At 34.2% G+C, this 12,319-nt stretch overlaps 1 protein-coding gene across 2 annotated transcripts in view; it reads right to left on the bottom strand.

The window, feature by feature from the left end:
• The window catches only part of TRPA1 (transient receptor potential cation channel subfamily A member 1), an 82,077-nt gene that overhangs the window by 40,308 nt on the left and 29,450 nt on the right, over positions 1 to 12,319 (bottom strand). For both annotated transcript variants that reach the window (XM_047728437.1, XM_047728438.1), the window contains exons 6-14: positions 9,979 to 10,087; positions 9,651 to 9,796; positions 9,104 to 9,240; positions 6,840 to 6,888; positions 5,161 to 5,260; positions 4,399 to 4,499; positions 3,058 to 3,227; positions 2,808 to 2,972; positions 551 to 665 (exon numbers count right to left, since the gene is read on the bottom strand). In XM_047728437.1, the coding sequence (XP_047584393.1) occupies positions 551 to 665; positions 2,808 to 2,972; positions 3,058 to 3,227; positions 4,399 to 4,499; positions 5,161 to 5,260; positions 6,840 to 6,888; positions 9,104 to 9,240; positions 9,651 to 9,796; positions 9,979 to 10,087 (1,092 nt within the window). The remainder of the gene's footprint in view (positions 1 to 550; positions 666 to 2,807; positions 2,973 to 3,057; positions 3,228 to 4,398; positions 4,500 to 5,160; positions 5,261 to 6,839; positions 6,889 to 9,103; positions 9,241 to 9,650; positions 9,797 to 9,978; positions 10,088 to 12,319) is intronic.

Below are 12,319 nucleotides of genomic sequence, written 5' to 3'. Positions count from 1 at the left end.
ATTATCTTAGAGCAATAATTTCCAGATTTGGGGTTTTCACAGGCTTGTGAAATTTAAAAAAAAAAAAAAAAAGAGAGAGAGAGAGATAGCTAGAAGGTTGCCAGTCTTTAATTTTGCCCCATAGAGACATTTTAAAAAGCAGTGAAAACTCTCTATCATTTCATGAAAGAATGTGTACTTATTTAATACACTCCATAAAAAGAGGGAGAACTTCATAGCAGAATAAAGGATAGTCCTTCAAATCCAATACACTTAGTTTTATGAAGACCTATCCCTGACTTCATTTTCCTTGGTTCACTGGGGAGTAGCGAAAATTTTTTCATCGATCTACATGGGCCTGTGGAGTCTCCGTGAGACTTAAGAGGTGTTCTCAACATGCATCCACCCTGTTGGCATTCTTATTCTTTTCCCCCTGCAGAGTAAGAACCCACAAAAGAGTATGAATGCAGCAAGGAAAGAAAGAGAGTGGCTAAGAAGGCAGCTTTCTTGTAATTTTGGAAGTTTCTCCTATGCCAAGATATTGGGCAGGTATGAGGAGCACAGTACCTACCCCTTCTTCATCTAGCTGATCTGTGCACTTCAAGTTAGTGTCAAGAATGACCTTCATGGTCTGAGTGTACCCGCCTAAGGAAGCATGATGCAAAGCAGTCCAGCCATTGTGGTCACTGTGAAAGAGTTAAGAAAAGACTGTGCATTCACTTCACAGGTGAATCGTGGGAAAGGAGGCTACCCATTGGAAAGGTGAGTCAGATAACAACAACAACAAAAAAAGCCTGAGTTCTAGCATCTAAATATTACATATTTCTAACAAATGAGCTAATTTCAAGCTTAATGGTCTTAAATAACCTTTCTAGAATGTGATTCATACACACTTTTTAATTTAGCAGATTAAAATATAAAAGTACATAAACATCTGGAGGTGGGTAAAACTAGAGTTAGCATGTCTGTGCTGTACATATTTTTTTTCAAGGCTGTAATGTACTTATACACACTATTTTGAATCTTGTTTTATTCTTTCATCAAATATCACATCAAAAATTTTCCATGGTGGGGATGATTGGTACCTGGCTGGCTCAGTCAGTAGAGCACATGTCTCCTGATTTCGGGGTTGTGAATTCAAGCCCCATGGTGGGTGTAGAGATTACTTAAAAATAAAATCTTTAAAAAAATTCCATGATGGTCGTATTAGTCTTCATGGCCACTAGATATTGCTAATAATCATAATAATAATATCACCTTAAGATGCTTAGCTTAATGCTCCTTATTCTTCTAAGTGTTCAGGTCTGAAGAGAGTATTCCTCTTGTGCTCTCAAAGATGCTTTCTTAACCTTTAGAAAATGTTTGTTGTTTCTAACAGAAGTTCAAGATATAAATACAATGAAGGCCTGTCATTTTTCCAAATTAGAGATAGAAAAAAAAAAAATGAGATCCTGACATAATTTAATTTCAGTGCTGGTGAGCAATTATTTTAAGGTACAAAGTCCACATTGCCATTTCAGTTATTATGATGTCATTAAGCAACAAATCTCTGGCCTGGATCCATTTGGTATCCTCTTTGCATGTCCACTGCCTGGTGGCCCCTTGGAGGTAGGGGGGAACTGAGCAGAGCATTCCTTTTGCAGCTGCAACCCTACTTTGCATGACTGGTGCTCTGATTAAAAAAATAATAATAAATGTGCTTTTGAACTTAGCCTAATAAGCTCTTTGCCTCCCTGCTGATAAAATTAGAAAATAGCTCACCAAACCTCTATAAAACTTTTCTTTTTACCAAGATGTCATTTAATTATACTACATTTTTTAATGCTTAATTATTTTATCTTTGCTCTTTTTGTTAGACTTCCTATAAGTATAATGAAATTTAAGAATTCTTCACGTCTGGTGTTGCAACACAAAAGGAGCTTTTCACATTCATCATCTGTTGGAGGCCACGATAAGGCTTGAGACGAGGACCAAACCAGGCCCTGACTTGTGTCTCCCTTTAAGTCCAAATACCTTAATAAAGGGTTACGGACAGGAAAGGTTGAGTGGCACTGAGAAAGGATCTGTGCTATGTGTCGTGCGCTTGCCTACATGACTTCCCACACGCACTCCCTGGTTGACTGTATTAGTTGGTTCTTGTTGTTCCTGTACCTCCCATAATCCACTCCCTGGTTGATTGTAACTTCTTGTATCAATAGTAGCTAATGGCATTAGCCATGACTACCTGGCATCACGAGATTTGTTTGTAGTTAATGTAAAACTTGCGGTTACTCCTTCTATTGTGATCTGCCTTATAAATGCTTGTAAGATGTGGAATAAAATTGGCACTGTTGGACATCCTCCTCAGTGTCCCTCCTGCCCCCATCTCTTTGTCTCTTAATTTCTTTTCACCATCCTCTTACCCTCACGTTTCCTGGTTGATTTGTCGCGCCGGCCGCAACGATCATTCATCAGACTGAATGAAAAAGTCTGAATCTGTATAGGATGTGTGTGCACATGTATCTGCTTAAAGGGATGGTAGCATGATGAAGCCAAATATCAAGAATATTTCAAAGGTTCTGAGAACTACTTTCCACAAAGCCACTTATTCTGTGACCTCGAATGAAGTCTTCAACTTTATAAATTATGATATCTTTGTCTGTCAATCAGAAATAATACTGATGTGCCTTTCAATATTTGAGAAGTCATGTATGTTTTGAGGATTAAGTAAGATGGATAAAAGTACTTAGTGAGAAAGTTAGCTATCATAATTAAAAATAATATAGAAAAATAGCCAGAATATGGCCAATTAAAAAGAATATATAAATATTTTGATGACATATCCTTACCTGAGAAATAATGCACCTTTTTTCAGAAGAAGTTGAACTACTTTATCATGCCCATTTTTTGCGGCTAGGTGCAGAGGTGTCATTCCATGGAGGTCACCTTCATTCAAAAGCCTCGTGTCACTCATGTCTTGCAGAAGCCTCTGACAGGTGTTGATTCGCCCATAACTTGAAAAAATTAGGTTTCATGTTTTCAAAGCAAATATTAAACAGAGAGAAAACATGCTCATATATTGTATAAACTGACCCTTACCTGGCTGCAAAATGTAAGGGTGATTTCTTATCTTTACTTTTGGAATGAATGGACACATTAAAGTCAAGTAGGTTATTTACAGAGACAGGAATCCCATGTCTACACGCATAATGTAGAGGGGTACACCCGTCATCATCTTCATCCATTACTAGTTGTTTAATATGCTGCATCTATGGGAAAAAAAATATTCTAAATATAGTTTTGTTTTCATGCTAATATATTATTTTTCAAATTATTCTGTAGGACAGTATTTCCCAATAAGGATCAATAGGTGTACCTTGAGGACAAAAATATAATAACTTAAAGGTACTAGAGTAAAATAAATATGGATAATGGTATATGCTCTGCTTCCCTAAAATGTTTATTACTGTATTAAGGGCTCTGAAAAATTCTAAGGATAAGAAATATACTTAACTGTTCAACTGAGTGTTTTCTAAATGTGTTTGCTAAAGGCCACCCCTTTCAGCCCTCCTTTTACATTCGTCCCCTAGATAACACTTAAGAGCTTAATGTTAATGTGTTCTGTTAGGCAAAAGGGATGAGATGCTGAAACTAGATTTACTTTATTTTTATATGACTATGAAATAAAAAGTGAATACCAAATGAGCACTTCATCCAATCAATAAATTATTTTTGTTTAAAATGTTCAAAAAGGGGGTGCCTGGGTGGCTCAGTGGGTTAAGCTGCTGCCTTCGGCTCAGGTCATGATCTCAGAGTCCTGGGATCGAGCCCCGCATCGGGCTCTCTGCTCGGCAGGGAGCCTGCTTCCTCCTCTCTCTCTGCCTGCCTCTCTGCCTACTTGTGATCTCTCTGTCAAATAAATAAATAAAATCTTTAAAAAAATAAAATGTTCAAAAAGAAGTATTTTTATTCTTTGTTAAAGACTTTGACAATATGAAAATCTACTTATTACAAAAATATGATGAACTTCAGATATACCTCATAGTCACTCAGTATGTGCTGGTGAATATAAATATGGAGATAATATTTCAATCTGTCAAATCAAATACACATAAATTTTTCTTAACTGATGATGAAATACTGCTAATTGACTCATGCACCTGGCTTTTCCACTGATAAGCAATTCATAATGGTTAAAAGAATGATGGACAGCTGACTCATTATAGACGGGGATATATGGGAACCGTTTGTAACTTGGAAAATTCAACACCAATGAAATGTATTATCGTAATCATCATGTGTTCAAATATGGCATCTTTATTTTAAAATAATTTTTAAATTCCAGAGTCAGACTTCATAATAATAAAAATAATAAGCAAAATTATTGTATTCTCCATCAAACCCAACTCAGTTATGGAAATTCATTTATACATATATTACCTGCATAAACTCAGGTTGCAGATTTTTTAATCCATGAGGCTGCTGTACCGTCAAATGCAAAAAATTACGTCCAAAATGATCTTTTATGTCTACACGGGCACCTAAAAAAACACAATATAAATATAATTTCTACTTATTTATTTAAAGCATGACCTATGGTAGATTTTCAATTTAAGAAAATAAAAGCTTTTTTTACTTAAAACTTTGTCAAACATTAACTTATAGGAAACTTTATTTAGACAACAAAACTGGATTTAAAATTGGTTTACCTTGGTGTTTGTGTGTGTGAGTGTGTGTGTGTGTGTAGGGGTAATAAAGACTAGATGATTTGTTATGTCAATTAATATATGATAGCTTAGCTTTTAAAGCATAAAATATAAAGATGGAGAGATTAGATATCAAGAAAAAAGGACAGTAGCTCTCCTCTCTGTAATCTTCATATCGGGTTAGTACCTACAATGGGGACAGTTATAGCACCCACACCACAGGATTAATAATTGAGAGAATGTAGTTAAAATGTTCATGAGTGTGCCTGCGATAAAATTCTCACTTTATAAATGTTGTCTATTGTTATTCCGAAATTATCTTTTTAAATATCACATCTTTACTGGACTGAAAATTCTTCCAGACAGGGAAAGTATTCTATTTATCTTTGTATTCACAGCACCTGGCCCAAAGCATGGTGCACAATAAATGACCAATAAATATTTAATATTAAATTGAGTAGTAGTTCTAAAAGCTTGGCTTGGCCCCTCATGGTACCTTTAGAGAGTAGCAAATTTACAATATTCCAAGATGCAGAGGCAGTTGCTAATATAAGTGGAGAACGTCCTTCTGAATCAGTGCTATTAATATCTGCTCCCTAAAATAAAACAAGTTATTCAACAAAGAGTTTATGAACAAATTAGCTTACACTGAAATCAGTAAGTGACGTTAATTCATTAAAATAGAGTAACCATTATAGGGCTAGCACTCAAGTACATGACTAACTACAGAACTACTTAGAATTTCCCTCTAATTCTTATGTTGTAACATCAGAAATCAAGACATTCTTTTACAGTTTTAACAACAAAAATTATCCTCACATGTTAACCTTTTGATTGACATCTGGCAACAGATCAATGTTAATGTATGTAACATCAATGTTAATGTTAGTAAAAATGTTACTAAATCATAAAAATAAAATCCTCCGACCTATAGCACCAGTTTAGTTCTCAATGTAAGAAAATACTTTTAAATATCCATGGTACAAAAATCTTCCAAATTTATTGCATATGTGATTTTTAAAACATTCATAAGAAGTTGTTCACTTTTAAAAAAAAATCCATTTCATCTGAAATAGATGAACTGAAACAACTGAACTGAACTAATTCAGATCCTACAGTGAAATTTTAGCCAAATATTTGAGAAAATTTGTATTTAAAAGTCACAGATATTTTAAATGACTAAGTCAGTATTTACCATGATGTGTTAATTGTAATACTTTACATAACCAGAAACAGGGCTTAAAAAAGTTCATGGAAAGAATTCTATCTTTTGGACACAATAATAAAAATAACTTAAACTCCAGCTGTGGATAGTTCCCTGTTTGGGGGGGTACCCAGCAAGTACAGACGAATGATAGCACCAGCAGCCCCTTTGAAAATCTCATGTTGGTTAAGTGAGGTTGCCAGGTGACATGGCTGCATTTGTAGGAAACCATGCATGACAAAACTACGGCATATAATGAATCTTTCCAGGATTCCTCTATGTAAATATCACAATTTCAATAGTAGCTATTCACAACAAACCCACAATAAACACTACAAATAGAATTACACTTTTGCTGATACAGTGGGCCTTAAATAAATACATCATATATTCATTTGTGTAAACAACTTGTTAAAATTTAACTCAAAAGCCAACTGAGTAAGTACCCTTCTCAGAATGAAAAAGACTGTGTGCTTTCACTTGTAACAGACTTTAGACAGTATTTTTAATTTCTCAGTTTTTCCTTGTTTGAAAGATGGCACCGAGGCAGCTGGGGTAGAAGCTTACAGTGAATGGTGGAGGCGACTCGTGCTACCTATCCTGCTTCCACCTGGAAGCTTGTTGTGCATGGAAGAGTCATCAGAGTTGCGAAGCCTAACCCTCTTCTAGGATTGGTTCACAGAACTGCCCTTGCCATGTACTCACCAACCCCCAACACTAAAAACATGGATCTAGGTATCAAAAGTACACTTTGGTACTTCTGACCAACTACATGGCAATGACATCTGGCCAGGAATGTATTCATACACAATATAGCCTATTTGTAACTGTGTCAGTCATCTTTTTGTAAACTTTTTTGCTGAGAAGCAACAAATTAAAGTTTGGCTTATTTGAACATTTGTATTATTTAATTATATGATTGTTCAACTGGAAATAGTAATAAAATAAAAAACTGTCCATGGAATAGTTACCACTGAAATTAAGTAGCCTGCCAGTTCATGGTGATCAAATAGTGAGGCTCTGCAAAGAGAGTGACACGCATATTAAGGGACTACTGATATAGAAAATAAAGCTACTATACTGCACTTAAAAGGTCAATTAAAATGATCATTCAACAACATAATGAACTGCTAGGCAATCAATAACCTTCCAAAATGTATAACTGACTGTGATGAGGATAATATTTTCAAAGTCAAAGAACAGAGAAAGTTCAAATACATCACAAGATTTCCCTCCTCATCTTTTAGTAAAATGATTTTCTCCTTGTAAAATCACCATGAAGATGTGAAGTGAATAGTAACAGCTGTCCTAAGAGCTGAAAACAAAAGACAGAGGAACTGGTTGTTATCACCATGATCATGGGGAATAAAAACAGTTGCATGCAAGGTGCACCTAAAATTCACTGGCAGTGTTCAAAATGCCCTCTTTGCCAAAAGTTAAAAGGCAGCATTACTTTCCTAAGGTTTTATGAAGCCAAAAACAAATTGTCGGGAACACTGAAGTCACTTTGGTATTATTATCTCACAACTAGTCATAAGGATAATATTAATAAAGCAAGTAAAAACTTTCAATCTACATTACAGCATCTCTGTAATAAATATTAATACTAATGACTGAAAATTTTGTTTCCTATTGCAAATCTTCTTTCTTTGTTCCTATTTAAGATGATCTCAGCTATTTAGCCTTTGTATATAAATTTTAGAACTGGCTTATCAATTTTCACCCCAAATTCACAAGAGGTTATATTACATTTAAATTACATTAAATATGTTTAGCAACTGTAGGAAATGAATAACAACATTAAGGCCCCATTTGACTTGTTCTTCTATCTCCCCAGTCTAGAGTTTTGCTACTCAAAGTGTGGACAGCAGACCAGCACTGGCACCACCTGGGAGAGGTCCATTAAAAATGCAGATTCTCAGTAGATCTTAACATTGAGGCTGGGAGAGGTTAATGACTTGCCAAATATTACACAGCCAGGTAGGGCTGGCACCCTATTCCCCTTCCTCCAAAGTTCACTGTTTCAGTCAAAACAATGAACTGGGGTCTTTGCGCTATGGTAACTAAAAGAATTCTAGCCCAAAGAGCAAACTTCACTTTGAAGCTCAACATAAACTCCAAATGTCACTGGCTATTACAAGGACATTCCAGGATTATAGATCAGTATTAGGTTAATCAGAATTGGACTGAATGGATGCAAGAAATCTACAGCCAATCCAAGTTGAGTATGTCCAGCTAGAGTAGTCACCAGGTTGAGGACACTTACAGGTCAGGTGAAATGATTTATTTTTCTAAAACAATTCCTTCTTATGCATACTTGTACATTAAAGCTGTGATCCAAATGGACACATTTTAGTTACATCCTGATCACAGGTTTCTAAATTGGCTTAAACCTGGAAATAGTCTATAGCATTTTTAAAAAGTTCCCGAGACCATCCCAAAGAAGCTGGGAGTTTATATACTGCCCTGATACTAATACACGGGTGTTTGAGAATCTCCAGTCTGGAGGTTAGTCAATTGTTTTTGTTCTGATTTAATAGCCATTTTCATATCACCAACCTTTTATTCACAAATGCCAGTTTGTGTGTGTGAGAGAGAGAGGGAAGGCTCATCTCAGCTACTTCTTTCACTCACACAGGAAGTATTTACTCCTTGTTTTCCCTTCTCAGTCCACACTGGCCTGCTTTCTGCCTTTGCATCTAGCAAGCCTACAGTTTCAGATGTTTTTTTACTCTGATGTGTATTTCTGTTAAACTCTCATCTTATTTGGAGCTTGGCCACCATCTCCTAAAAACTGTTTTGAAAATATTTATAATTATGACGGTGAGTAGAAAGGGTTGGGAACAGTGGAATATCCAGATGTATCTGCTCCATTATCTCCACTAAAAATAAGGAAAAGACACACATAAGGAATTGAAGCAAATAAGAAAAGGCTTAGAAAAGCATGTATGTTGATATCCGGAGCATATAAAAGATTAATCTTGAGCCTATATCCACTGACCTAAGAAACAATCCAGAACATGCCACTGGAGACTTTATTCTTAGAAAATCTATTTAACACTCCAACCCCAGAGGAACATAGAGATTCCATTTGAAACATAGGATCTTTATCTCTGTTCTTTTCTTTTAAACGATAGAATTTCCACTACTATGAGTGCTAACTTTCTCCTGGAGGGTACACTTTAACACATGCAGACTAAAAATGTGTACACCCAATGATAGACAGGAAACTTGCCTGTGAAGGAGTGTCTCATTATTTCCATCCACTGCGTTGACAATATCGCTGCTACCAGAATAAGAGGATAGCATCAGTTTAACAATCTCAGTGGCTCCCTGGGTGGCAGCAAAATGAAGGGGTGTGCACTTCCCGTTCTGCAAAGAGTTTTAATATCAGAACCAATATTTAAGTCCAAATTTAAGGATATAACCTAAATTCAGCTGTTTTTTCTTCTTAGATCAACAAAATCAAGCATTAATATAAGATTCACAGTGAACAATTCTGCTTCCTTGAAATCTGAGGGCTTTTGACAGCTCTGACAGTACCTCTACTATCATTATCAGTATCATTATCTGCCCATATTTGTGTTTGAAAGTGTTGTGGGTAGCTCTCAGAATTCTTTGGCTAGGTTGAAATGTGATATTCTCTTGTTCTGCTTCTATCTGAACAGCAAAAAATGATGCCTGCTGCAACCTAAGTTAACTGTAAAAGAGCAATAAAGCATTTTGGAGACTAATTTACGACAACCCTAAATAAAAGCAGCATGTAGAACATGAGCAATTACTTCCATCAGTTCCAACTGTGCACCGTTGTCCAAGCACATTTTAATCATCTCCAAGTCACCACTTTGAACAGCCATGTGCAGGGGGCTAGATTTCCCATTATTCACAAAGTTAATGTGAGACTGTCTACTATATCCATGTTCTTCACCTTCAGAGGAAAATAGAATTCAAGAGAACAAATATTATAAATAAAAGGAATTTTTTAAAAAAAGGATATTTAGACTTATATAAAAGCCTCTATGTAAACTCTATTAAATATTTTTTCAAATTAATAGCATCGAGTACAACAGGCTTCTTTATAGTACATAATGTATGAAAACTTCTACTCACCAAACTTTAATATTATTTCCATGCATTTTTTGGCACCTGAGAACGCAGCCTGGTGAATAGGGAAACATCCCCATTTATTTGATTTACATGGCTTAGCTCCTTTATTTAACTAGAAGAAAAGAAAGGAGAAAGAAAAAAAAGTCAACTGGTCCAAGCGAAACCCCAAATCACAAGGATAAACAAGAATTAATTGCCACTCTTAGGTCATTTCATTATTCTGTGCCTAGGTAACACTATATAGAAAGGGTTCATAGGATAGGAAATCTAGGGAAGAAGGTAATTGTGGAAGGATGCTAGGATTATGAACTAGAGATACTTTGTATTTTCCAAAGATGAAGTAACAATGTAGACACAAAAATATCAATCTTGATTCTCCAACTAAAGTCAACACATTTTTCAACGAAATTAATGAAGTGTTTTAAAACATTACCATGACCTCTCCTATATCTATGTTCAATACATAAAGTGATATTTCCCAAATTCCTTTCCTCTCATTTATATAAAATTAATAAATGTTAAGACCAGCACTCTTGTTAAACTATGAAAATCAGGTATTTTTATTAATGGAAATTCTCTACTAAAAGAATGAAATTCAGGTATTTTCATTAATAGAAATTCTCTACTAAAACAATGTTACCTTGATCTCTGAGTCCATTATTTTCAACTATCATTTTTTATACAAGCAGGAAGCTGTGAAGAAGCAAATATTACCTACACTCTCACTTCTGAGGAACAGTGTTGGTTTACATTTTAGGAAACAACTGTTTTTGTCTTATTTCTTTTCAAAAGTAATTTTGTGTACACTGTGTGATCATTTTGTTCAAAAAGTTCTACATTCTTTAAAAATATGATTTTTTAAAGTACATATTGCATTTTTGGATACACAAAACTTTATACAATAAATCCCTATTACTGAACTTCTGCTTTTTTTCAAGTTTTCTCCCTCTGATACATGTACCACTAGCATTAATATCAATAATAAGTTTAATTATCTCCTTGGAATGTATTCCAAGAATTGAAATTGGTGAATCAAAAAGTATTCACACCCACAGTGAATGAAATTCTTTGATTCATCAAAATTTCTCTAACCCTGAATCTCAAATCAACAAGTTTGTTTCATCCAATTTAAGAGATTAAAAAAAAATCTCATTATTTCAATAGGTTTCTCTGTATTAGAGAAACTAATTAAACTTCATGTGTTCCTGGACAATTTTCTGTAGCCTTTTCCTTACAGATTTGTAAGAATACCTTAAAGATAAATTTTTATCCATTTAAAGATAAAGAAATGGATATAATCATATGCTTAGTCTGTTCACATCAACTGATGTGCTATAATCAGATACTAAACTATTTGTACATTCCCTGGATAAAGCCAATGTAGTACTGTGTGTTACTCTTTTAATGATTAAAATCAATTTTGCTAGTATTTTTAAGATTTTTGCATCTATATGTTTATATGTAAAATTGGTCTAAATTTTTCTTTTGAGGAAAACTGGCAAATTTTAGAACTGTTACATTTGCTTCTTAATATTAATCTGGATATATTCACTCTTTTCTTGTGCTATAAAATAGTTACCTGAAATGAAAACCTTTTCCTTACAAGTTTGAAAGAACTTATAAAGTCTATAAAAGCTTGTAAAATTAGCTGACTACAGAGCTTAATAATGCATTTTTAATATTTTTTATAGTTCTCTATATAAATTAGAATTAACTTTTGGTTAATTACTAAATTTCAATTACTTTTAACTATTTACACATTTAAAAATGAATTTCTAATTTTTTAGAATAGGATTATTCATACTGATCTTTTGTCATCTTAATATTTCCTATCGTATCCAGATAAAGTCCTCCATGATTTGCAATTCATCTTTTTCTCTTTTATTTAGACTTGCCCCATACCAGCTCTATTGTATCATCTTTTTCAAAGAAACAAATCAACTAAAAAAAAGAAACAAATCAACTTGTCAAATAATTCCAAAAATCATTAATATTTGTTTTCAAATTTGCTGTTCCTTTATTACAATTTTCTTTTTGAGGCTCTCTTTCTAAATTCTTGGTTTAAGTGTTAATTCATTTACTTTTTGTCCTCTTTTTGGTCCAATCATGACAGTTTATAGGAATATGTATTTTTTTCTCCAAAACATGTAATTAAGTTGTTAGAACCTATTTGTAAATTTAAATATTCAGGAAGATGTTCTAAAATTATTATTATCTTATGCTCTGGGATAGTGAAGAGGAAAAAAATCAAGCGGCAAAAATATATACCCTCGTCTGAATAGCATACAAGTCCTTAAGCGATAGTTGAAAGCTTTTTCTGGAATTCTAATACCACACTCAGAAG

Source organism: Lutra lutra, chromosome 4 (genome assembly GCF_902655055.1).
Source record: "Lutra lutra chromosome 4, mLutLut1.2, whole genome shotgun sequence".
NCBI lineage: Eukaryota > Metazoa > Chordata > Mammalia > Carnivora > Mustelidae > Lutra > Lutra lutra.
The sequence above is the reverse complement of the archived record's forward strand: the minus strand, read 5'-3'. Positions and strand labels throughout refer to the sequence as shown.